The sequence below is a fragment of the Lynx canadensis genome, chromosome X (genome assembly GCF_007474595.2).
Source record: "Lynx canadensis isolate LIC74 chromosome X, mLynCan4.pri.v2, whole genome shotgun sequence".
Lineage (NCBI taxonomy): Eukaryota > Metazoa > Chordata > Mammalia > Carnivora > Felidae > Lynx > Lynx canadensis.
In genome coordinates this window covers 87,557,706-87,585,087 of record NC_044321.2, presented here as the reverse complement: position 1 = coordinate 87,585,087, position 27,382 = coordinate 87,557,706, and the positions used below count along the sequence as shown (strand labels likewise).

The following is a 27,382-nucleotide window of genomic DNA, read 5'->3' as shown; positions in this document are numbered from 1 at the left end:
CCTAGGTGGCTCAGTCGGTTAAGCGTCCAACTTCGGCTCAGGTCATGATCTCATGGTTCGTGGATTCAAGCCCCACATCAGACTCCGTGCTGACAGCTCAGAGCCTGAAGCTGACAGCTTCAGATTCTGTGTCTCCCTCTCTCTCTGCCCCTCCCCTGCTCATGCTCTGTCTCTCTCTCTCTCAAAAATAAATAAACATTAAAAAAAATTTTAAAAAGAATACACGTATGTGATGAGCACTGAGTAATGTATGGAATTGTTGAATCACTGTACACCTAGAACTAATAGAACACTGTATGTTAATTATACTGGAATTAAAAATTAAATAAAAGTTTTTTAAAAGTTAGTAATATTATAAATGGAAAGGGGGTATCTTTTTTAATATCTGCACTTTCTACAGTTAAGAGGCTAATAAACAATTTTAAAACAATCAATTTGAAAATACAGACACAATTGTTACTATATTCATAGAAAAACAAACTACCAACACTAAAGAAATAGAATACTTGAATATTCCTGTTATCATGAGAGGAACTGAATCAGCAGTCCAAAATCTTCCCACAGGGGCGCCTGGGTGCCTCAGTCAGTTAGGCATCTGACTTCGGCTCAGGTCATCATGATCTCATGGTTCATAGATTCAAGCCCCACATCGGGCTCCGTGCTGACAGCTCAGAGCCTGGAGCCTGCTTGGGATTCTGTGTCTCCCTCTCTCTCTGTCTCTCCCCTGCTCATGCTCTGTCTCTCTCTCTCTCTCTCTCTCTCTCTCTCTCTACCTCTATCTCAAAAAATAAACAAATATAGAAAAAAATCTTCCCACAAAGAAGACACCAAAGCCCAGATAGTTTCACTGGCAAGCTCTAGCAAGCGTTCAAGAAACTACAATCTCACATGAACTATTCCAGAGTTTAGAAAAAGAGAAAGCACTACCCAACCCTTTTTATGAGGCTAGCATAAACTTAATACCCAAACCTGATGGGACAGTATGAAAAAGGAAAATGAGAGCCAGCTGATTCACAAACATAGCTATAAAAACATCAAATCAAATACTAGCAACCCATACCCAGGAACTAGAAACTTAATATACCATGACCACTGTGATTTGAAACCAGGAATACAAAGTTGGTTTAATAGTAGAAAAATCAATCAATGTAATTCACCACACTGGCAAAAGTCATCTCAATAGATAAAGAAAAGCCTCTGATAAAGCATACTATCCAATCATGACTAAAAAAAATGTAACAACTTAGGAAACTCAGAATCGAAGGGAATTTCTATAGTCTGATAAGGAGATCAACAAGAAAAAAATCGACAGCAAACATACTTGATGGGGAAACGCAGCAAGCATATCCTTTACGACAGAAGTCAAGATAAGGGTACCCACTATTGCCACTTCTATTAAACATTATACTAAAGGTCTTAACCAGAATAGTAAGGCAAGAAAAAGATATTTTTAAAAAGACAATGGCTGCAAAGAAAGAGATAAATGTCCCTTTATCTGCAGATTATGATTAACAACCTAGAGAACCCAAAAGAATCCTCAAAAAAAATTAACTATCATTACTTGAAAAGCATTTAGCAAGGTTGCTATATACAAAAATAATGAAGAAAATCAATTGCATTTCTAGACACCAGCAACCAACGATTACAATACAAAAGCTAAAAAGGGAAGGGAAGGGAAGGGAAGGGAAGGGAAGGGAAGGGAAGGGAAGGGAAGGGAAGGGAAGAAGAAAAGAGACTAGAGACCATACAGGGTAGTCAGTGAAGCCCCTGGGTCTGGTGTCTAAACCTAGCTCCCACTACTAGCTGTGTGACTTCGGGCAAGCTATTTCGTTGCTCTGTAAGCTACCTTTTTAGAATCCTCGTGAGGATTACAAGAGTTAATACTTAACTTGTGAGGCACTTAGGCCAGCCTGGTACCAAGTCAGTGCTAAATAAACCCAAGCTGAATTCATGTGAAGAAGTGGTTAATAGGCCTATTACCAAGAGCTCTAAGGTTCTATTGGATTCCAAGCCATCTCAAGGGTAAACCGTCAGGGAGCCACCTGAAACAGGAGCCAATGAAAGTCACCCGTGTTTTCCCTAAGGCTGGGCACCCAACTCCTATACCTAATACCCAGCTCATTACCCACACACCCTGAAGTCTAGAGGGCAATCAGCACAAGCGCACACCCTTTCTCTGGAGGCTTCTGCCCCAGTCTTACTAACTCTGTAACTGGCAGCGAAAGTCAACAACTTCAGACTTCCTGTGAGGATGCAATCCCGAGTTTCTGATGGCTACTTTTCGTCATCAAAAGAAAAAGGCAAACCCCAGCCTCTTAGTTCAGACTAACGCCAGAAAGGCTTTGTGAAGTATTAGAAGAAAAGCTTTTGTGGGGTGCCTGGGTGGCTCACTCGCTTGAGCACTCAACTTTGGTTCAGGTCATAATCTCATGGTTTGTGGGTTCGATCCCCGCATCGGGCTCGCTGCTGTCAGCGCAGAGCCTGCTTTGGATCCTCTGTCCCCCTCTCTGTCTGCCCCTCCCCTGCTCACATACACACGTTCTCTCGCTCTCTCAAAATAAATAAACATTTAAAAAATAAATAAAAATAAAATTTATTGAAAGAAAGAAAGAAAGAAAGAAAGAAAGAAAGAAAGAAAGAAAGAAAAGCTTCTGCAACCAGGTCCATTTCTTGGGGAGAAGGAGGAAGACAGGAACAAGTATTTTTGACCACCTACTATGTACCATACATGTTTCTCAGGGCTTCACAAATGAGAACTCATTAAATTTTTTCCCTAACCTTATGAGGTCTATGGAACTCGCAGCCCCATTTTACAAATGAGAAACACAGTGACAGGGATTACGTGATTTGCTGAAATGTTCGGAGTTCATGAGTGATAGAAATTAGCTTCAGGGCACCTGGATGGCGCAGTTCAGCTTGGGTCATGATCCCAGGGTGCTGGGATCTAGCCTAGCATCAGGGCTCCGCAGTGGGGCTTCGTGCTGAGTGTGGGGGCTGCCTGGGATTCTCTCTCTCTCTCTCTCTCTCTCTCTCTCTCTCCCCCCCCCATCTGCCCCTCCCTGCCAAAATGAAATTATCTTCAAACCAAGATCAGTCTGACTCCTAAGCCCTATGCCAAGCTAGAAGAAAACAAAGATAGAAAACAAACTGGCTCCTCAAATGAATGAGGGGAGTGGTACAAAGCTATGGATTCTAATTCTCCTTCTGAAAACAGAGGCCGGGGCACCTGGGTGGCTCAGTCGGCTGAGCATCCAACTCTTGGTTTTGGCTCAGGCCATGATCCCAGGGTCCTAGGATGGAGCCCCTCATCGGGCTTCGCACTCAGCATGGAGCCTGCTTAAGAGTCTCTCTCTCTCTGTCTCTCTCTCTCTCTCTCTGTCTCTCTCCCTCCCTCCCTCCCTCTTCACCTTCTCCTGCTTGCACCCTCTCTCCCTACAATAAAATTTAATAATTAAAAAAACAGTTGTGAAAACACAGGCCAAAATTAGAACAGGGATTCAAACAATCATCATGAGAAGCCTGAAGATCAACAAGCCAGCAGGGTATCCAAGTTCATGTCTGTGATGTAGCCAAACGAAATGCTGGTGCCATTTCATGGCATGACTGAGCAGTATTTTTAAAAGCCCACAGAAATACTGCCATTGTGGTAACCTGTTTTCACCAACCCTTTTGCTGAAAACCAGGATCTTACGGCCAGAACAGATTCTCCATATTGCTTAGACTCAGGTGAGAATAAGGTAAAATTAGCTTGGAGTATGGGACCGGTTGCTGAGGAACAGGATACGTATGCAGCTTAGGTTTTGATACCACTGGGTTGTTAGCTCCTCCATATGGCAACCCTGCCGAGCTAACTGACTTGACTGCCCACAAGTGATGAGCATTCCAGACGCTTTCACCTGGGACTAGCGAGCGCAAGGCTAACATTTGCACAGCACGGAGTAAGTGCCACACACTGCCACCATCATAGTCCACCCGTCAGGGCTTCCCCATTTCTGTCCCCAGGTAAATGAGTTTGTTCCTCCTTTTAAGATCAAAGCTACCATTCTAACTAGGCATCATCTAGGCCTTACAGATTATTAACCTTAAGTGTGCGTGAATACAGGGTGATTTTTTATGACAAAGCAGACAAATAAAAGGTAAATTACACGAGACCTAGCTATGTGTCCACCTGCTTTTAAAGTCTGGAGGAAGATCAAAGTTGCACATACAATCTATTTAGACTGCTTCTCTTCTAGAAACCACTATCCCCCAAAGCCATCTTGCAAAACAGAACACAAATCCTAATTCTAGCATAGAGCAATGAAATATGAGCACCCCCATTCTTAAGTGCCCTATTTCCTTTATTTGATCTTTAGAAATACTTTGAGAGACTACAAGGCCGGAAATTCTATAATAGCCACTATAAGAAAGCTAGTACTTTCTGATGTGGGTAAATGACAAGAAACTAGTGCTTCATAAATTCCCAAGGGAAAACAGAACAAATGTGTAACTGCCTAAGCATGGTAAACCTATTTGAGGTTAATTGATCTAATTGATCCATCCAGGAAGCTCCTGGGAGCACCATTAGATTCTCCCCACTTTCACATTTCTGATGTATTTTGTCCCTCATCCAGTACTCTGATTTTTCCATTCTTCCAGGAAGCGAGACATGAACCAAAGTGTCATGAAATATCAGAGCTGGAAGGAACCTTAGGTATCTGGTCGAATCCTCTCTTTGACAGACACAGGAAGTGAATTCCACAGAAGGGAAGTGACTCATCTGACACAGCAGTGCTGGTGACTGGCAGGTGTCCTGACACAGTTTGCCTCACAGTGGAACAAAACTGCATGTAGGCCTTTCTCACTAGCTCTTCAATGGGTTTGCAGAAAATTGGCAGATCGTTCCTCAATACAGAAGAAAATGTACCAGGTAACCTCTGTAAATGATAGGCTCCATTGGCCTAGTAGTTAACAACACCAGCTTTGGAGTCAACCAGGCCTAGATGTCCATACCAGCTTGCACACTTTCTAGCTGTGTGAACTCGGGCATTACCTAACTTCTCTGAATCTGATCATCCTCACCCATAAAATAGGAGTGCCAATAAGAACATCAATCCCACAGGGGCGCCCCAGTGGCTCAGTCAGTTAAGAGTCCAAATTCAGCTCAGATCATGATCTCTCAATCTGGTCCGTGAGTTTGAGCCCCGCATCAGGCTCTGGGCTGACAGCTCAGAGCCTAGAGCCTGCTTCGGATTCTGTCTCCCTCTCTCGCTGCCCCTCTCCCACTCGTGCTCTGTCTCTCTCTCTCTCTCTCTCTCAAAAATGAATAAACATTAAAAAAATTTTTTTAAAAAAGAACATCAATCCCACAGAGTGCGTGGCACACAGTAAACATTAAGTATTAGTCGTGGGGCACCTGGGTGGCTCAGTCCGTTAAGCATCCAACTGTGGATTTTGGCTCAGGTCATGATCTCACAGTTTGTGAGACTGAGCCTCGCTTCAGGTTCTTCAGGTCTTGATGGCACGGAGCCTGATTGGGATTCTCTCTCCCTCTCTCTGCCCCTCCCCCACCTGTGCACCCTCTCTCTCAGTCCCCCTCAAAAATTTAAAAATGAAATGAAATGAAATACAAAATAGTAGTTGTGACTATTCGGTTGTGATTATTCCTATAAACCGGCACACCAGACAGCAGGGCTGGGAGAGGATTCTGGCAAGAGCAACCCAGTATCTGCACATGGAAGTATCCTGGTCTCTTCAGAGAAGGCCCCAGATGTGGCACTGAATTTCTGATCAGGAAACTGATGGAGAACAGGGTTAAAAGAACCAGCCTGATGCTGCGTGGCACCAGTAGGAGCCCACCCCACTGCACGAATTCTGAGATGCACACATAAAACCACGCACCACCCACCTCTAAGGTCAATTTCACAACAGGTTTACCTAAAAAAGAATGGCCAAGGCAGAAAAGCCATTAACACACTATGTTTGCAGGAAGCACCCCCCCCCCCACTCCAGAAAGAGTAGAAAAGTGCCATAATTAAACACAGGAGGGGCTAGAGTCCATGGCTGTTACAGTAAAGGGAAAATTAGTCATCTTTAGGCCTCTTGGGCCTGAGCTATAATTCCAGGGGTAACCAGGGCTGGCCCTCCCCAGGCAAGGTTTTAAGAAAGACTCAAAGTCAAAGCAAGCCCGCCCCCCCCCCGCCCCGCCTTCAACTGTAAGGAACCCTGGAAGCCTAAAGCACAAAATGGAAATCTCGTTCAAGTTTTGACATGGGTCATTTCGTTACCTTGTCCTTCAAATGATCCACAGAACAGTGTAATAGGACCGCAAAGGTGGCATCCTGTCACACCAGCCCAGTTTTGCCATTTCCTAGTGGTGTGACCTTGGGCAAGTGGCTTTCCCGCTCTGGGCTTCTTTCCCTAGCTACAAAATGGAGCGCCTGAACTCCAGGCATGCGAAAGGGCCTCTGACCTCTGGCATTCTCCTGCTTTAAGTTCTGCACATATCCTGCCACCTAAAAAATGCAGTAATTAAGCCTTAATAATAGGCTCCCCTGGGGGAGCAGAAACCATATCTGCCAGTCCTTGCATGGCTCACGGCCCCCAGTACACTCTGAGGCCCAGAGCAATTGCATAATAAATGTTGAGTGATACAGACTCGCTGCAGAGAGCCTGGCATATCATAAGCTTTTCAGATGCCAGGCAGTTCCCCTCCAACCTCTCACCCACCAGACTTTTCGAATAGGTCAGATTTTCCCATTGCTGGGCTTTTCATAAAAAGCAGCATTGCTTAAGAAAACAAAGCTCCTTGTGACTTCATGTGACAATGATTAAACACCTAGGTGCCAGGCGCTCTGCTCTGCACTGGAAAGGGGGAAGACCCGGGCCGAGTGCTGGCGCTTGTCAGGGAGTCAGGGCAAGTCAATTAACCCAGCCCGATGTGAGGCCCGCTAAATGCAAAATGAACTCCTGAATCTTCCAGCATAGATGTCTCCTGACAGACCGGCAACTAACGAGCACACAATGGGATGAGCACTTTGCCAGTGATCCATCCACTTTAGGCTTAGGACACATTTCATCCACTCTTTGACACTAGTAGTTCCTAATCTGGGCTGCACAGTAGAATCACTTGACGAGCTTTAAAAAAAAAAATGTTGCTGCCCAGGGCCCAGCCCAGGAAATTCTCTAAGAATGGGATGGAGGGAAACAGGTGCTGGTATTTTCTTAAACACTTCCTTAGTGGCCATAAGGTGCAGCCAGGGCTCAGGACTCCTGGCCTCCACCTTCTCCGTGCCCACTTCTAGCCTGCAACATAGTGACAGGTCCAGCAGCTAACTCCAAGGCCCGCCAGAACACCCGAAATTCTACCTCAGTCACTCACCAGAGTATTCTCTGAGCCATTAAGGTAACTCTGCCAGTGCCGAAACATTTTTGGCAAGCCAAACTTAACCAAAAAGAGGCTTTCTTAATTAGCCCTCAGTCACAGAAGGCAATTAGCTAGTCCAGTCTATCCCCCAACCATTCCATTTATTGGAGACTTAATTGGCCTGAGATCTCATCCTTCTTTTTGGAAGCTTCTCTACTCTTAGGAATGAGATTTAATTTGTCCCTTCTTGGCACGTTTGGGTGCTCAGTCGGTTAAGTGTCTGACTCTTGGTTTCAGATCAGGTCATGATCTCCCGGTTCGGGAGTTCGAGCCCCACATCAGGCTCTGTGCTGGTGGTGTGGAGCCTGCTTGGGATTCTCTCTCCCTCTCGCTCTGCCTCTCTCTCAAAATAAATAAATAAACTTAAAAAAAAAGAAATTTGTACTTGCATCAAATCCGCATGACACAGAAACGTATAAAGGAAAAAGTGAGAGTACCCCCTTTCCCCTAATCACTCAGGAGGAAGCACCATTTGTGATATATTCTAGACTTTTAATTTTTTTAAAGTTTATTTTCAAGAGAGACAGAGCATGAGCATGAGCAGGGGAAGGGCAGAGAGAAGGGGAGACACAGAATCCAAAGCAGGCTCCAGGTTCTGCACAGTTGAGCACAGAGCCCAACTCGAGACTTAAGCTCACAAACTGCAAGATCATGACCTGAGTCAAAGTTGGATGCTTACACAACTAAGCCACCCAGGCTCCCCTTTAAAAAAATTTTTTTTAATTATTCTAGACTTTTACAATGCACTCACAGCCATGCACACGTAAAAGGCTTTCTTTGTTTTCTTAGGAAATGGGTTTCTATCATACATGCTGCTCTGCAACTTTTTTATTGTTATTTTTTACTTTTTAAGTTATCTCTACACCCAATGTGGGGCTCAAACTCACAACCACAAGATCAAGAGTCACCTGGTCTACTGACTGAGCCAGCCAGGTGTCCCACAACTTGTTTTCGTTTTTGTTTTAACAATACATCATGAACATCTTTCAAAGGGAATACAGAGAGCAGCCTCCCTTTTAAAAGATGTGCAATACTCCACTGGCCAGATTTAGCATTCTGCTCCTGGCGGGCTGATTCCCAACATTCTCTATTTACCAACGCTGAGGCCATAAATGTCCTTGCATACAACTTCTTCCCACTCAAACATCTAGGTAACTATTTAAAAGTGGGTGGATGGCTGTCCACAGGACCAGGCTGTACTCACCGATTCCAACTGCCCTGGCTTCCTGGGGTTCCACCTCTTTGCATCACATGGCATCGGGGACTGCTCCTGCTTCCTGACACACCTCCCACTTCCTGGATGACTGCCTGGCCGAGTCTTCTTTCTGTCCCCCAAAGTAGGCATTCCACAGAACACTTTGCTTCCTTCTCTTCCGAATGGGCATGATATTCTCGCCTTCTCTTTTATCTTCCCTAGACAGCCTCCTAACTCAACATTTCTAGCCCTAACCACAGCTCAACTGCCTGCTGGACATTCCAGCCTCCATGTCTCAAACACCTGAAACTGAACAAGTCCCAGAATAAACTTATGACCCTTTCCCTCTAAGCCTCAGTTCCCCCATCTGCAAAACAAAGGGATTTGTCCAAATTAGGAGTCTAGTAGGCACTAGATGTTGTGGGGGACAGAGAAATTCCCAGAAGCACAGGCTTTACATTCAGGGAACATACACTCTAAGGAGTGGGGAAGACACATAAACAATTATGTAATAAAGGGCAGAATAAAATGCTAAAATGGACAAGAGTGGCTAAGTCTGGGGTTGTGGGTTTGACGAAAGCTTCACAAGAGGCAGTGTTTGGGCTGAGCCTTGAGTGATGAGCATTTCAACAGGAAAAGGAAAGAAAGAATATTTCTGGCTGAAGGTATGGCATGAACAGAGTGTAAACTCGGAGAAGCATGCGAGTGTGTGGTGCATACCTGGAATAAGAATGTCCTAGAAGCTATGGCTGGAAAGAAAGACCATAGAAGACCCTGAATTCTATCATCATGGAGTTTTTAGGCTTTCTCTAAAGAGTTTATCTATTTGCCAGCCCGAGTCTATGTGCCAAATTCAAATAATTGAAAGCAGCTGCCTAAAATGCTGTGCTAAAAAAGAGTTTGGACCCACATGGAGACTCATTGGAAAAGCAGCCTATGACCAAGCAGCAAAATCAGCTCAGGACACCATCAGGTATATGCATAAGATATAAGGTAATAGGGAGCTCTCGAAGGCTTTTGAGCAAGGGAATGGCATGAGCCAACATGTGTCCTACTCGTATCATTCGGGCAGCAGTGTACAGGATGAACAGAGTATGAATCAGTTGGGAGGCTGCTATAATAAGCCAGATGGTGATGGTGATGGTGATAAAGATAAACAATTGGATGAATTAGGGCAGAGGAATCAAAGGAGGAAGAGACAGATGGAAGAGATAATGAAAAGACAGAATCAAGATGACTCAGAGACTATGATGATGGAAGGGAGGAAGAGGGAGGAATGGAAATGTGTCAAGGTTTCCAGGGATTTAACCTGGGTCACTAGATGGACTTCAGTGCCATCAACTAAGATAGGGGCATTGAGGGAAGAGTATAATTGCTTTTCATTTCGAATCCTCGAGCCACTTTACTTGAGATGCAGGAATCTCAAGTGCCCTTGAGTACACTGGGAAGGAAAAAGCACAATTCACATCGCTCAATGGGCTCAGCGTTTATATAAAATACAAATCTACCAGAAATGTTTGAAGCCACTGTAAATGTGGCATGATTGACTGTATGTATCAAGGAAACGATGATGAAACATGTCTTGTCTGTCAAACCATTTCCGTTGATTCATCTTGATTATTGAATTATTCTATAAATTAATGCATTCAATTAAAAAAATACAAATCTACCAGATCACCAAGGAAATATCCATCAGTATCTGATCCTAGACACAATGTGAGAATAAGCCTTTGAATGTTCATGCTCTCAAAAGAGAATTCTTCCCATTGAGCCAGCGCTTTCATTCCACATACCTTATTTCATTTGATTCCCTATGAATTAGGAAGGGCAGAGATCATCCCTATCTTACAATGATAACAGCCATTACTCATACTTCCTAAGCTCCTGCTACACAGCAGATACTGCTCCAAATACTTTACATGTAGCCATGCATTTAATTCTCCCAAGAACCCCACAAGGTAGATACTATTCTCCCTACTTTACAGAGGGGGGGAAAAAACAGTCTCAGAAATGTCAATGAACCTGCCCGAGGCTACACAGCTGGAAAGCAACAGAGCTGGGATCTGAACCTGGCCAGTCTGGCTCCAGAGCCCGCACACTGTAGGTATTATCGTAAGAACACTGAAGCACAGAGAGGCTACCTGCCTAGACACAACTACCAGGTTCTGTCATCCAGTTGCATAATGAATTCTAGAACCAAGGCCCACGGCTGGCTAACACTTAATCCAGCACTCTATTACTCTTCATTGTTTACCAAGATAAACAGACCTCTCCCACTGAGTGGACAGATAATTCTGACCTTTTTCCTCCTTGGCCTTTGTCTCACCTCTGCTGAGCAAAGTTTCGGAGTCCTGCTCAAACAACCCAAGATTTCTGTTTCTCTACTAGTGGACAAGAACAAAAGTCTGGCTCCTTTCATGCTGAATGGTTAGGGATGGAAGGAGGCCATGGGTGGCATGAGAGGCAGACTGTGAACGGGAGTCAGGAGACTTTGCTCTGCTTCTGTTTAGCTGTGTGCCTTTGTACAAATCGCTTCACCTCTCTGGATCCCAGTTTGCTCATCCGGAAAAATGAGGAAGGAGGTGAACTGGATGGTCTCCGAGGTTTCTTTCAGCTGCCTTGGCATCGCTCTGCCATTCTGCCAAACCCAAGGAAGTTTTGCTAGAATACGTCATACGGTATCTTTAGTCAACCAAAGGGGAAATCGGTCAGAATGGAGGGAAAGAAAGAGTTAGATAATACAAAAATGATCTTTGTCGAAGGCTGGCAAAATTAGGTAATATATGGGTGGCTAGTATATTTAGCACCTTGCCTGGGGGATAACATGCTCAAAAATGTTACAAGTGTTATTACTGCTACTAACTTTCACAGAGTGTACAGAGATAACCAAAAATTCTAGTCCTATCTTTCTCCTAAATTTGACTCTCTTGCCTACCTGACTCTGTTCCAGGTTTATAGTGTTTAAAAGGTCAGGGGTGGGGGATGGGGGAGCCCTACAGGAGCAGTGGGCACCAACTGTCCTCAACGGTGATGGACAGTTATGACTGGAAAGCGAGGCCCCAAGCCCAAGGGGAAGGGAAAAAGAAAATGTAAGTGGGAGGGGCCAAGAGTTAATCCTCAGTTCACTGAGAACTGACCATGGCAAAGGGTGGGGGGGGGGGCAGCGGGAAGCAACAACAGGTGTGGACCACAGTGTACTTTGCCAATTGTTTTTCCGAGCAGCCCCAAAGCAGAGAGTTAGAAACTTGGGAAGATGATCCCAGCCTGGTTTCCACGTGTGTCCATCTGAGCAAACACAGCACTACCGGCTGTGAGGTATGGCCAAACACTCCGCAGCAGTCAGGAGCCCCTGCCACGCGGCAGGCTTCACATTCTTCTCCACAAATCCAATGCAGCCTTGGCCTAAAGGTCACCCCTGACCTCCTATGTCCAAGACAGCAACACTCCCCAACCCCCCCCCCGAGAGCCCCACCCAGGGAGAACAGCCACAAGGCCCTGATGGGAAGGGGGGGGGTGGCGTCAATCTGTTCTCTTCCCTCACTGGCCAGAAACCTCACAAGCAAACACAGAAACATGACCGTGGCTTGGTGCTAAGCTTGCACAGCTATTCTGAGGAGGGCTGAACTGGAAAGTCCAGTGAGGTGCCGTGCAGTGGAATGGCGATCCCAAGGGAGTGCCCCACTGCTCCCTGTGGGCCTGGGAGCCCCGGAAGTAGAGAGAAATGCCCACTGGGAGCTGTAGGCAGCTGCTGCAGCCCAAGGGAGTAAGTGTAAAAGTGCTGAAGATAATAAGGCACTTATGCACATGACCCTCAGCAACATTCCTGCAGGGCACAGAGAATAAAGGGCAGTGACAGGCAGGCACACGCGCGCGCGCGCGCGCGCACACGCGCACACACACACACACACACACACACACACACACCCTTAAAAAAAGGAAACTCTTAACAAATGCAAATGGACAGGGAGCAAGTGGTCATATGAAGAGGACCCTTTGTTAAATCTCCCTAGGTCTTGGAACGGGTGACCTTCCACAACTAATTTCTAAGAGCTGCTATTTCTTTGGGCTGCTGTTTGTTTTAGAAAGGCCCTCCAAGCCAGCTCCAGCTGGGGAACCAGGATTATTACAGAAAACATGACCTTAGCCTTCTCAATTCTCGCAACTCCAAAGCTAAGAAACTGCCTATTTACCCACAATGCTTGGGAATCTGCCCGAAAGCCTTCCGATGGCATTGAGGGGAGGGAAGAGGTCCAAGGAGGGGCACCCCCCACTACAGGGCTGTGCAGTCACATGATCAAGGCATCAGCCCTGGAAGGCAGCACTCAAAGGCGGCTCAGCTCCCAGGGCACAGTTCTAAGAGTCAGCTGGTCTTGAAAACATGAGAGGTTTACGGAGCTACCAGGATTGTCTAATTTTTTTTCCTGTCCATTTACTGACATGGAAAGCAAGGCACTGGTCTACTTTATTTTCTTTTAATATTTATTTATGTGGGGGAGAGTGCAGGTGGGGGAAGGGGCAGAGAGAGGGGGACAGAGGATCCGAAGCGACTTCTGTGCTGACAGGCTGACAGCAGTGAGCCCAATGTGGGGCTCCAACTGACTGAACCACAAGACCGTGAGCTGAGTCAAAATCAGACAGATGCCCAACAGACTGAACCACCCAGGTGCCCTGGCATTGGTCTACTTTAAACCTACCTTTGTCCTCGGAGTTCTGGAAGCAGCCCTACCTCCTCCAGTAATTACCAAACCCTGGTAACAGACGGCACTTGAGAAAGTTACACTCCCCTCAATCAAAAGGAATTAATGAAAAAGGAAAAAAATAAATCCACACACCTGTCTCTGTCCACCCCCAAACCATTCCTTCCATACTTTGATCATATACTCGCTGGTTTCCTAGGCTACCAATCTTAAGATAGCTTGCCCCATGAAGCCAGCCCATTGATGGAAGAGTGGCCCAGAGGTCCTGGAAAGCCAAGCTTCCTACCAGTGACAGCCATCTGCCAAATTCTTCAGATGGGACTGGGTGATTCAAAGTAACTTTTCAAATTGCCCATCAAGCTGTCCTTAGGCCTCAAACAGCCAAGCATCATGGAACCAATATTTTTGCCCACTATGTGCCAGGAAAGCTTTACTTAGATAAGATTCTCAACGCTGCCTTCCTGTACCTAAGCTTTATCGTCTTATTCCAGCACCAGACACCCAAGCTCACAGGAGCAAGCAGCCATAATGACAATGATGATGGTCATCATTGCCATTGCCATCACCATCATCATCATCACAGCTAAAACTTATTAAACATTTACTAGGTATCAGACACTATCTTATTAGTCCATTTTACACGTGTGGGAACGTAGGCTTAGAGAGGTTAAGAAACTTGCCCAGAGCTAGACAGCTGGTGGTAAGATCTGAACCCAGGCCCTTACCCGCCTCGGGTCCGTGCTCTGTGTGTGCTGACCCACTGTGCCACCACGGCCTTGAAATAGATCGCAGTAATACTACTACTCTGAAAAACTGCTAACATTTATTATGTGCTCACAATGAGCCAGAACTCCCGCTGAATACTCGATGTACGTTATTTTGCTAAATCCTCACAAGAGCCCATTAGGTAGGTGGCATGATTCCCATTTTACAGAAGAGTGAAACTGAGGTTCGCAGCAGTTATGTTACATGCCTAATATCATGTGATGAAGCAGCTCAAATGCAGACCCGGGAAATGTGGTCCAAAAACTCAAGCTGAGAGGCTGAACTTGCATTTGGAGAAGGAGGCATTTCTACTGCCCTACCTAGTCAGGCTCCCTGCTGTGTCCCAACTCCAAACCTCCAGGGTCCCAGCAAGAATGTGACAAGTAAATGTTAACGAGGAAGGCTCTTTAGCCCTCCCAGGTCAATTCGGCTCAGATTAATCTAGGAAAAGAGGATCAAGACTCTCTCCAGAAGTCTCTCTCCTTACCCCCCATCTTCCCTCAACCTGTCTTCTGAAGAAAGCACCTCACATCCAGCAGTCTCTGCTAGAGCTCTGCTCAGAACATCTAATAAGTGTTTACCCAGGGCTCCCAGAGCCATAGTTAAGGGCCTTAATGTGCAATCTGGCTCTGCGCCCTATTTAATCAGCACCTGAATGAAATGTCTCTTTGCTAGCAACAGCCAGAGCACAGGCAGGCAGAGGCTTTCTGCAAACACAGCTGGTCGGTTGGCAAAGGCGATTCAACACGCAGGCAAAATACACCCTGAGTTTATAGCACCACTGATACGTGATAGAGGCAGGGAGACTGAAGGCATCAGGTTGGAAACAGCATGGGCCCATGCTTCCTGACTTCCCTGGATGACTTTGCTTCTCCCTTTCCTACCCACCTAAACACCTGCCCAACGGGGCACGGCCTGGACTGTTTTTGCCAGATAGGCCAATCCTCTCTAACCTCCTGGCTCCTGCCACCCATCCCCTTCCCTGAGCACCTCCAGGCCCAGGACAAGACACACCCTACCTTCTTCCCTCTGGCATTTCCTCCCACAGCTATGGGAACGGAACCACAGGTTACTGAGATTCCCCCAAACCCTCCCCTTCAGATCCAGATCCCTTGACACAGCATGCATGGACAGATGTGCAAGCCATGCCCTGCTTAGCTGGCAGCTCTTTCCCCGGGAAGAAGCAGAGTCAACAGAGAAGGCTGATGCCCAGAGGAGGAGGAGTCCTCCCCAAGACTTCAAGCACTTGGAGGGAGGCTCACGCTGGGGGCCAGCGAGTAGGGTAGCAAGGACTGAACATGGGAAAAGGCCATGTGCTCAAAAATAATGGGACAAGGGCGCCTGGGTGGCTCAGTTAAGCGTCTGACTTCGGTCATGTCATGACCTCACAGTTCATGGGTTCAAGCCCCACATCAGGCTCTGTGCTGACAGCTCAGACCCTGGAGCCTGCTTTGGATTCTGTGTGTGTCTCTCTGTCCCTCCTCCGCTTGTACTCTCTCTCTCTCTGTCTCTCTCTCTCTCTCAGAATAAATAAACCTTAAAAAAAAAACTGGGACACACCTCACCAATTTGAGATCACGCTGGGGTAACAAGGCCCTTTTGGAAAATCCTCCCCCCACACACACCCAGTTAGGTCTGAAACCTCTTCATACCGGAACAGCTTTCTTCTTAATTCCCTCATGGCTATCACCGCCTCTGACAGAATGGTCATTTTGGATGCTAGAAGGCATTGCATTGGAGCCTGGATTATTCTGGAAGGGGGCAAGCTTGGATGGGCTGGGCTGGGGGACAGACTTGGAAGCAGGGGTGAAGGAACAGGAAAAAGAAAGGTAGCAGGACAGCATCGCATGAGACACTAAAAATCTTCTGGTCGCAGGTGGGATGCCTGCTATCTCATTTCCTGTACTTAATGCCTTTTCGCTCTCATCAATGTTCTTTGTTGTCTGTCCTTGACAGCATGGGCCCTCCTTGGGACAGCACAGAGAACACAATGCTCTAGCTCACGAACCCCCGACTGAGCACTGATGGGCAACTGCAGTTGGCTATCAGCAGCGCAGAAATGACAGAGCATTTCTGGAGTTTTATTTGGTTTGCCAAGGGAGAAAAGAGATGAAATCTACCCCTGACAGTAATATGCGAATGACTCCCGGTTATAGTTGTGAAGCTTTCTTATGCTTTGCATATATTGTTCCCTATGCCTAGAATTCCATTCCTTCCTACAATGCCCAGCTCATTGAGCACCTACTAAGAGCCAGGCCCTGATAGAGGCACTAGAAAAGAAAACCAGACAAACAAGAGTCCCTGCTCTCCCGCAGCTGATGGGTCTCTTTCGTGAGCCAGCTCAAATGTCTCCTCTTCTAGAAGGCTTTCCTTCATTGCACTAGGTTAACAAAAAAAAGACCCTCTGGGCCCTATGTCTTGTTCAAATGTTACTGTAAATGTCACATTGTAATTTCGTTGATCTTGTCTGTCTCATCTCAAGCGAGTGACACGAGGGGAAAGAATGTTTCGTATTCATCTCTGAATCCTTGGATAAATAGCTGCTGAATGTGGGGTGCCTGGATGGCTCAGCCAGTTGAGCATCTGACTTCAGCTCAAGTCATGATCTCGCAGTTTGTGAGTCTAAACCCTGCGTCAGGCTGTCTGCTGTCTGCATGCAACCCGCTTTGGATCCTCTCTGCCCTTCTGTCTGTCCCCTGCTCACGCTCTCTCTCTCAAAAATAAAATGAAACAAGTGTCCTGCAAACAGAATTAGCATGCAGTAACTCTTTGGAAACTCCCCTTAGTTTCCAAAGATCTTAGAGACTGGCAGGGAGGGAGGATCAGAAGGTGATGGAGGACTGGCTGAAATACTTACTTCAGTGACATAACTCCCAGTCACCAAAAAAGCCACTGGAATGCTGAAGCTACCTTAAAATGTAGCTCACAGTAACTTGGGGCCTTCACACTTTTAATCGCAGCCACATTATTTAACACCTACATAAACACTGAGGCACTGCCAGAAGGTTCAATGCCCGGCCCACAGGCCACCCAGATTCACGCCAGTCAGGATGAGCTTTTGAACCAACGTGCTACCTAATACTTTAGCTACTAGATAATGTCTCTCAAAGTGGGGTTCAAGACTCACCAACATCAGAATTACGAGGGAGCATGTAATAAATGTAGAGTCCCATCACTGCCCTCCACCTACTCAGACTCCACGTAGAGAGCCAGGGATCTGCACTACACCAAGTTTCCAAGGTCATTTTTCACAACGAAAGTTCGAGAATCCTTTCTCTCCACACCCCCAGTTTCTTCATGTCCACACTGCCAGTTACTGGCAGAAGAGGGACACCTGGGATGAGATATTCTCAATTTAACAAAAGATACGTAAGACCATGAATACAGTAACTTGATGAGTGGAACCCTTTCACAATGTATGTGTATGTCAAACCATCATGTTGCACACTTTAAGTATCTTACAGCTATCTTACCTCAATAAAGCTGAAAAAACAATTCAAGTACAAAAAAAAAAAAAAAGATACAAAAGGCCAAGAGAAGTTTACAAATCTGGCTCTTCTCACCGAGGGCATTTTGATGAGGCATGATGACAATGAGCTACCACTGAAACATGCAGAAAGAGATGGAAAGTGAATCACTAGCCTAATAACATTTCTTTAATTTATGCGATATTAAGGAAGGAAAAGAAGTAGGCCTGCCCAGATGTCTGCCGAGGGATTAAGACCAAAATCCAACAGCATAATTTCCTCACTGGGATGAAAGTGAGCAGAGACTCTGGGCAGAGAGCAGGCTGCAGCACTAATCACTGGATCTTTGTGATGGAAATGCAACAAGAAAGATGTGTGAGCTAGAGCCCTGACCACCTCTCTCCTCTGGCTATTTCAAAAAAAGGACAGGAGATTCTCCTAATGGGCACAAGAGACACAGGAACCATGCCCATCAGGCCTCAAAGGAACACAGGCAGGGCCACTGGAGGCCAACAAAAACACAGAGGAGAAAGTTGGCTCTGTCCATCGGGCAGTCAGCATTATCCAGGTACACGCTGAACAACCAATGTACGTGTATGGTATTGTATTAAGCTGTGCAGAGAGTTACAAAGGAGAAAAAAAAAATAACACTGACCCCTTCCGTTAAAAAAAATACATATGCTCACGCTAACGGTGGAGACTGAACAAACACACACACGCACAAAAAAAAAAAAAAAGTGACCCAGCCAAATGCAGAATTACCTACAAATATACAAAAGTATACGTTAATGAGCCAAATCATCTGAGGAATGTTCAGAGGGTTGAGAAAGGATGACAAAAGGTGTTACCAGAATGACTGGAATAACTGGAGTCGGTCAGGGTCATCTGGAAAGATCTTCAGGACGATCTACAGTGGGGAGGAACAGACAACAAATCCTATGAAGACAACGATGACAAAGGTGGCCCAGGTATGGCAAAAGGGACAAAAATCCAGGGAGGGGCGTCTGGGTGGCTCAGTCAGTTAAGCATCCAACTCTTGATTTTGGCTCAGGTCCTGATCTCACGGTTTGTGAGTTTGAGCCCCACATTGGGATCTGTGCTGACAGTGTGGAGCCTGCTTAGGATTGTGTCTCCCTCTCTCTGCCCCTTCCCTGCACTCAGTCGCTCGCTCTCTCTCTCAAAATAAATAAATAAATGTGTTTTTTTTTTTTAAGTTTGAAAACAATCCAGGGAGCCTGTGGATCATCCCATGAGTAGGCGCCAGCAACACACTGTTTCTTAAAAGCGAGCACCATGCTGGGTTATGTTGGCAGGTATAGACTGGGACCAGTCACAACATCCAGTTTTACGGGCTATACATGAGAAAGGTATACAAGCAAGGACTAGGAGCCAGAGAAGAGTCACAGAAATGCTCAGGGGAATGAATTCCAAAAGCTAGCAAAAAAAGTTGCAAAGGAGCAGAGGTTTGTCAGTTTCTGACTTGAGGTGAAAATACATTGGTCACGTGCCAGCTCTGATCAGCTCTACCCAGCTTCTCTGTTTAAGTGACCACACAGTTACTTAGAGGATTAAAATGCTTTGTTTTCCACATGGCCCATTTCACGGAGAAGACGGAGACAGGAGAAGGTGAAATAATTTGCTCGGGTCCCCACAGCAAGCCATGAGCAAAACTAGCGTCAGTGTTAAGTCCTAGGGTGGTCTGTGGGTTGTGGGACACAACAATCCACACACGACTTCTCTTAATAATGGACACCCCCAAAAGATGGGAACAATGGAAGATGGAAAAATTCTCTGCAAATTTCCTCGGGGGAAAAAAATAAAACAAACTAAAAAGGAATGTCATGCCTCACTGCTGAGGCCCATATAAACATCATCCTCTTGTGTCCCCCTGGACTGATGACACAGGACACAGTCCATCTGATAAGCTGTCAGCAGATGGCTGGATCCCTCATTGTACCCATTACCCACTAACGTCAATTCCAAGGAGGGGCAGTTATCAGTGCTCCAGACACCAGATGGGGATGAGGAGGTGTGGCTGGTCTGAAGTCAAGGAGGTGGGGGGTGGGGGGGCTAAAAAGCCTAGTTCTCAAATCCATCAGGTTTTCTCTAAAGCAAATCCATCACAGGGTGAACGGAACACACCACTGTTTATTCAGTTAGTTCCAAAAGGTGTCAGAAAAAGCTCAGGAATGTTTTGAAGACGTGCCATTCTTACATTTGCAGCGAGGAAGTAGGAAAATCAAACAGTGAAGCAAAAGCAGGCAAGCCGGATTTGGTGGAAATGAGACTTCTAATATAGTATAAAGAAGACAGGGAATCAATAGCAATGTTAACCCTAAAAAAGGATGGGACTCAGTCAGAGCTACTGGCTAAGGGGCACCTGGGTGGCTCAGTCAGTTGAGCATCCAACTTCAGTTCAGGTCATGATCTCATGGTTCGTGAGTTTGAGCCCCGCATCGTCCTGCTGCTGTTAGCAGGAGCCTGCTTCAGATCCTCTGTCCCCACCCCCGCTTGCACGCGCGTGCTCTCTCTCTCTCTCTCAAAAATAAATAAACGTTAAGAAAAAACTACTGGCCAAAAACCACTGGCTTGGCGGCACCCAGGTAGCTCAGTCAGTTAAGCAAAAGGGACAAAAATCTTGTTTTGGGCTCAGGTCATGATCTCAGGACTCGTGGGGTTTGAGGCCCACAAAGGGCTCTGCACTGACAGGACAGAACCTGCTTGGGAATTCCATCTCCTTCTCTTGCTCCCTGCCCCTCCCCCACTCATGCTTTCCATCTCAAAAATAAACATTAAAAAAGAAAAAAAAACATTGGCGTGGGACTCTGGGGTCTATGGCATCGATTATTAATTTGGCAAATGTCCAGCCCGGATCCAGCCTGCCTTATGTGCATAGCCATATGTTGTACCCCACTGAGTTCATTGCCCAATCAGGAGATGTTGGACACAGACACATCCAAAACCGACAGGAACTGGACAATTAGAAAAGCGATCCAAAATGGGGTCTTTTTGTTACGTACCTAAGACACAGACAATATAACCACACGCAAGGGAGATGAAGGGCCACTAATTTAAGAACACCAGTCTATACAGACAGAACTGGTCCAACTGGCGAGCATTTTAACCCTTCTACTGAGAAACTGTAGACTTTAGGATGTAAACAGCTACGAGAATCTCTTTCTGCTTAAGCCTCAATTCCCACCGCAGCGGCTCAGTCTTAAAGCTACCTCTGCCGTGAACTTGCTGGGTGATTTTTGGTACATAGCATAATCGCTGAGTAAATTCACTCCCTGTCACCCATACCTGCAAGAATAACATGCATGAAGGGACTAGCCATGCTCGAAGAAATACTTATTGGCAGACACCACAGATCTTCACCAAGGCTTATCAATGGCGCGTGAGTCTTGGGGCTTATGAATCCTGACAACCCTCTCGCACTCCGGCTGAAGGGATATGGGAGATGGTTGTGCTTCAGTCACACAAACCATGATCACCCACGGTCCCAGGGCCTCTGAGAAATCAGAGGAGACCAAAAAGAAACCGGACAGCAGGAATATTAATCAAGAACAGAGCTCAGACACAAGAACTGCCCTTCGTTATGCTTCTAATGCTGGCAGCCACCCAAGAGCAGCATGGCTATGATGAGGGGTTGTTTAAAAAGGCCTTGGGAATAAATATTTTACAGACCGAAAAATGGGAGATGGGGAAGCTAACCAATTTCCCTCCAACTCTTCCACTTCCTGGCCTAAAGCAATACTGTCCTTGTTATAAACTTACATGGACTCAGAGGAACAAGGCCTTTCTATGAAGCCAAAATTGAGTCATCCTGTGGGGAGAAACACACCAGAAATATTTTCTGCTAAGCTATCCCTTTCATTTCAGTCAATGTGTCCCTTTCCTTTTCGGGACCTCTGAACTCCACAGAATGTTCACTTGCCAAAGCATTTCTCTGTACTCAACATCTCCCCTTTGGAATATACAGTCACAGGAAACGTTTTAACATCTTTTTCCAGGCCCACGCTAGCCTATCATAAGCCTAAATAAGATAATGCACGTGAAAGTGCCTTATAAGCAGTAAAGTGCCAGGTAAGTGTAAGGTATTATTAACCATACTGGCTATCATTAGCCCTTGCTGCAGTCAAGTCAGAAAACGGTTTCCAACCATCTGTTGTGGAGTTTTCTAAGGACTCCCACTAACTCTGAAAAATCCATACTTTCCTGCTTCCCAGAAAGAGCCATAGGTAGGGTATGGGATGTGGGACTGACCAAAGGCTGGGTCCCACAGCAGGCCTCAGGCTACTAATTTAAATGACACAAAGCAGGGATAGGAGTAAAGAGCATAGGAGAACAATCCTGGTCAGAGTCAAGAATTCCTCAGCAGGACTCTGTTCTCTTGCCCCCTGTCCTACAGCTTCAGAGTCTAAGCTAAGCACAGGACAATAAAAAGCATAGGTGACAGACAGGAATCAGTCCACAGTTCCCCACCCCCACCCAAGCATGCATCCCTCCGCAGCAAGCAGCCCCAAGTGCCATCATCATCTACGCATGTGCCCAAGGGTGGCCAGGTCAGGTTGACTTTACTGGGAACATACAGGAAGCCGAAGACGAACAAGGCCACCTGACCTCGGCAAAGAAGAAATGAGGTTCCTTTTTCCACACAAGGAAGCCAAAAAGCATTTCTAGAATAGCACTCTGTTGTATCCCTGGCCACTACTTGAGGAGAAGAGAATCACAGATCGCTGAGTGTCCAGAGCTAGGCATGCAGCTCTGTGTCATTTGGCAGATGGGTAAACTGAGGCCCAAGAAGTTATTTTTCCTCAAAGTCACACAACTGAATAATGCCAGAACAAAGTCTCTACAGTCTTCTAAAAGCTTCTAAAAACCCTTCCACTCAACACCACGGTGCTGCCAGGTTTGATGTCATCACACCAGTTGCAGCCCCAGTCAGGCTAAATTTGGTCCTTTGTTGACCTTCTAGATATGTGGCTGCCAGAGGCCTCAAGACCCCTTTGTAGGAGAGGCACCCTCTGACCCTCACCACCTGCCATCCAAAAAAAGCACTCCTGTCCCAAGAGCCTCCCACAGCAGCGGCTGAGATGCGTTGTTTCCTCTCATTAACAAAAAGCCCATTCATTAAAAAAAGAAAGAAAGAGGACTGGGCTCAAATTTACACAGAAGGGCTAGCTAGGAGAGCCCTGGGCTTCCTGTGTACGGCATTACATCCCAAGAAGCCCTGTCTTAAAAAAAAAAAAAAAAAAAGGCTGCCCTCCAGCCCCACTGGATGCTGACAGCCACACAGCTATCCACACCCCCCTTGCCACCTCTGCAAAGACAGGAAGGGGCTGGAGGCCATTCGCCACATTTTACAGATTGGGAAACTGAGGCCAGGAACCTGCAATCGAAGGAGGGCCTAGAACACAGAAGGAGCAAGCGCTGGGCACTCCAGAGCCTCGGAGCCACAAGGAGGCGGCGCCATGATCAGTCCAGGCCTCCCCCTGAGACCTCCCAGTCACCACTGACAGCTTGCAACCCCAAGGAGGGTAGGCGACTTTTCCAACCCAGACGCTAATTCGTCTTTTGGCTGTGGGCAAGCAACCTCCCATCCCTGGTCCCTGGGCCCCACCAGGCCTGTAAAACCAAGATAATAATCTCAACCTCCTGCCCCACACAGGGTTGTCACAAGTCTCCGGAGAACAACCTTCTACAAATATAAAAGCAATAAAGATGCTAATGACAGGTTTCAAAACTGTCCCTGAATAAAACACACCAGGTTTTTCACAGCCCGAAATCTAAAATAAAGATTTTTTTTCCCTTCTCTCCTCTTCCTCCTCCTCCGTGATTTTATAGTTTTAGAACATCTCTCCACAAAGGCTGAGTACAGAAAGACTCTCACTCTTGGGCCTCACCCAGATTATTTTTATGTATCTGGCAACTCTCCTTTTCAATCCCATTTGTTTTTCTTAGCACCGCTAATGGGAGGTAAAGAAATCAGCTCTCTGAGCACCCCGGACCATGACCACAGGAAACAGAAGAAGAGTGATAAGATGGAGAGGTTTGCAAAAAATAAATACGTTCTCACCGTGGATAGAGAGCACCAGCCCGGAAGTTCAGGAGTCGGCCTGGGGCCTGTTTCAGAGGGCGCTTAGTAGGAGCTTGGTGCTGCTCCAATGCACACCTCAGAACTGAAAGGCAGACCTCGCCTTAAGAGCATGAAACTCCCCAATGAAAAAAGAGTGATGAAGAGAAACCCATAGAAGTATATCCCCAAAGTACCACAGTGGAGACAAGGAACCTTATCTGACCACCTCCAGGAAAGGGTGTCGTCAGACCTCTGGGAAATTCACTGCAGCAGAGGGGATGGGGGCAGGCCATGGTCCCCAGATGTGATTCAGAAAGGACACCTGGCTGGGGCTAGACGTCCTGCTTGTGAAAGCCCAGGGTAGGGCTGGGAGGGGAGGGACAGCCTACCAGAGTGCCAGTGGTTCCCAGGGCTCTGTCACTACGTCCCTCACCTCCACTGTGGGGCTGACGCATTGTGCAAAGGTGAAAGAAAGCCAAATGTGGAACCCGCACAAAAACAGCCACTCATGGAAAATCATTTTTAAGGGTCCCGCTTCCCGCAAGATGAAGTGCTCTACACTTCCGAGTGTCCTGAGCACACAAAGGACTCTTATCGCTAGGGCTGCCAGGGAAAAAGTCAACACACTCACATGCATCATGGTGACCAGGTGACAAGGGTTGAGCAGGTAGATGACGGTCTTGGTGGCGAACTTAAAGCCCACCTCCACCCCGAAGGTCAGGCACAGGGCTACTAAGAGCAGATTCTTGCTCAGGCTCTCCTTGCCTTCCTCTGGCCGCTGGGTCACCTGCTCTGGCTGGCAGCCACGGCCACCCCTACCGTCCTCCTTCGTCTGCCTCAGGATGTGCCGCAGGGCCACCAGGATCTCCAACAGGGCCAGGGTCAGGACCACCACACTTTCCAGCAGCCGCTGCTGCCAAGAGAGGAAGGCAGCACAGTCGGGGCCCCCATTGCCTGCAAAGCTGGGGTCCACGCCCCCATAGAGCCAGTCCAGGAGACTTTGGTAGCTATACCGGGACATGATGCCAAGTGGTTCCCCTCGACCACCGTGCAGGATGCAAGAGTGAGATGGAACACAAGCCCAGAGGGTTGCCCGGGTGCTGGGACGGGTACCGGAGGGCACACCCCCGCACCCGCACCCCCCTCCAGACACCGGGGCACCTAGAGCAGGGGAAGGGAAGCTACACGCGAGGCCCGGGGTCAAGTGCTGGCTCTAACTTGTCCCCACGGCTGTCTGGGGAGCCCCCCGCGCTTCTCCAGTGGCCACCAACGAGGCAGGGTTGAAAGGAGCCGTTGGCCAATCTAAAAGGAAGGAGAGGAAAAAAAAAAAAAAAAGGTCTCAAAGAGGCAATTGCATCGGGAATTACGAAGCGGGGCGGGGTGACTAGCGAGGGCAGAAAAGGGAACAGGGGCAGTGGCGAAGCAAGCAAGGGTCAGGGGAAGCCGGAGGCCGGGAGGGTCACGGCGAGGGCCGAGGGGACCCGGCAGTGCCGCGGGAGCCAACCGGGGAGCGGCGGGGGTGAGAGCGAGGGGACACGCGGAGGCCAGGAGAGGAGCTAGCGGGGCCGGGCAGGCGGGGAGGGCGACGGGGATGGCAGGGACGCCGGACTCCTCGTCTCACGCACTCGCCACAGGGGGATCTCTTACTCCTGCAACCGCGTGGCCGTCTCTGCCCCCAGCTAGCAACTTCGCCGCCGACGGGCCCCTCCAACCAATTTAGCGCCGTCCCGGGCCAGCCTCCCGCCCCCGGGTCCACCCCCGAGCCCCCAGCTCCACCCCCGGCCCCAGACGCCCGCCCTCGGGCAGCACCTCCCCCCTCCCGCGGCCCGCCCGGGACCAGCCCCCCTGGCGCAGGCAGCAGCGGGAGGAAGCCGGCGGGGAGGGAGGTGGGGGGGAGCGGGAGGCCGGGCCAGCCGGGGGCTGGGCTTCGGCCGGCCCCCTCCCTCCGCCCCGGCGCCGCATCTGCCCGCGCCTCCCGCCCGGCCCGGGGACCGGCTGCCGCGCCCCTTGGGGCTCCACTCACCGGCAGTTCGGCCCGCGGCCCCGGCTCGGCGGCCGCTCGCCTCCCGCGCTCCCCGCGCCCCGGCGCTCGGCTCCCCCGGCGGCCGCAGCTGCCGCCGCCGCCGCCACAGCGCGCGGCTCCTCCTCCCCGCCTTCCTCCCCCTGCAGCGGCCGCGCTCGCTTCCTCCTTCTTCCCCTCCCTCTCTCCTCCCCCTCGCCGCCGCCGCCTCCCACCACCCCCCCCCCCGGCGGCGTCCCGCGCAGCCTCTCGCCACCCCCCCCCACGCCCTCGGGCAGCTACTGCCCCGCCTCGCCGCCTCCCCGCCGCGACCTCCCTAGCTCCCACTGTTCACACCTCCCATCCCCCTCCCCCCTCCCCTCTCCACCCTCCTCCGGCCTCAGTCCCCGCCTCCTTCCCCCCCTCCCCCGGCCTGCCTCGCGTTCTGCACTCCTCGAGCCTGCACGCGTGCACATCCACCTTCCTTCACCGCCCGTCTACACAGTCCGCCCCCTCAGGGAAGCCGTTTTGGCCGACTCCGGCTCCCGCGATCCCGTTGCCCCGGGCGCGTCTGTGTCCACCGAGCACATAGTAGGAGCTCAGCGGGTCCTCACCAAGCTCACGGGGAATGAAGAAGCCTGGCTAATGCTGAGCCGCTGTGCCAGCTTTCCTTCGGGGTGTTTGCATGGCTGTGACCTTCTCGGCGCGTCTCCTCCTTTCTGCCCTGAAAGGAGACTCCTGCGGGACCAGGATGTCCTCTTCCCTTGCCTTTGTCGCCCCGGTCCCACTCCCGGTTTCAGTGCCTGACGATGGAGGCCTCTTTTCCTTCTTTTCCTTGCTCTGCTTCGGTATTTTTCTCCCCTTACCCCAGGCCACGGCCACTCCCTCCCCTGGCCCTCCTCCCTTTTTCTCCCGCCCTGCCCTACACCTTAGGCTTGCTGCTGGAAAAGATGCCTCCCCCAACCTTTTCCCCTCCCCTGTCCCTATAGGGGACCAGCTGCTTTCCAACCCGCATTCACGCGGCTGAGGGAAGTGCCCCTGAAGGCCAGCCAGGACAGTGCGGGTGTGGAGGGGCCCAAGAATGGGAAAAGAGCGGCTGATTGGAGCAGGGTCCCCTCTTCTTCGCTGCCTCTACCCCCCGTCTGTGGTTTGATTCTCTTGGGACAAGGAAACAGGAAAGGGACCTCAGAATCTACCTCACAGTGATTTAACATTTATTGAAGACTCACAGTGAGTTAGGAGAATATCCAGAAAAACACAGTCAGGCACTTTGCCTAGGAAACACTTTCGGGTGTTGGCAGCAAGCCAGACTCAAAACATAAAATACAATCTACTGTATTATCAGGCCATGGTCCTATCCTTTCCAAGCCTGGTTTTCCCCACAAATAGAGCTTCAGGGCCAGGTGGCTTTATCTAATTCAAAGCTCTGTATGGCATCCACCAGAGGCCCAATGCTTTTCAAGTGCTAATTAATAAAGAACAGCTCATTCATTCTCCTTAGGTGTTTTGTTAAATCCTCTGCAACATAACCAAGAAACGAGAAGGGTAAAGTTGTGGTGCTCCCGGCAATGACCTGCAGCATCTGGAGACCTCAAGTTCCTCGCTTCCAGGAAGTAAGAATGAGATTATAGAATTCAGTAAATGGCTTCATTAATCCCTCCAATTTTCCTGCTGAACTTCAGTTGGCAGTTTGGCCTACAGGGTCCTGTGTTTGCAAAACGTCACTCTTTAGTGACTACAGTCCGGCTAACTTCCTCATCTGAGTCACAAATTCC

At 48.4% G+C, this 27,382-nt stretch overlaps 1 protein-coding gene across 7 annotated transcripts in view; it reads right to left on the bottom strand.

Moving 5' to 3' along the window:
• Positions 1 to 25,688, bottom strand: part of TMEM164 (transmembrane protein 164) — a 177,148-nt gene extending 151,460 nt beyond the window's left edge. For 2 of the 7 annotated variants that reach the window (XM_030306213.2, XM_032592171.1), the window contains exons 1-2: positions 25,234 to 25,340; positions 24,240 to 24,910 (exon numbers count right to left, since the gene is read on the bottom strand). In XM_030306213.2, coding sequence (XP_030162073.1) covers positions 24,240 to 24,629 — 390 coding nt within the window. In that variant the 5' untranslated portion in view covers positions 24,630 to 24,910; positions 25,234 to 25,340. Of the gene's footprint in view, positions 1 to 18,377; positions 18,437 to 24,239; positions 24,911 to 25,233; positions 25,341 to 25,631 lie in introns of those variants that run through there. The other 5 variants (XM_030306214.1, XM_030306218.1, XM_030306215.2 and 2 more) reach the window with 5 other exon arrangements.
• Between the last annotated feature and the right edge of the window lie 1,694 nt (positions 25,689 to 27,382).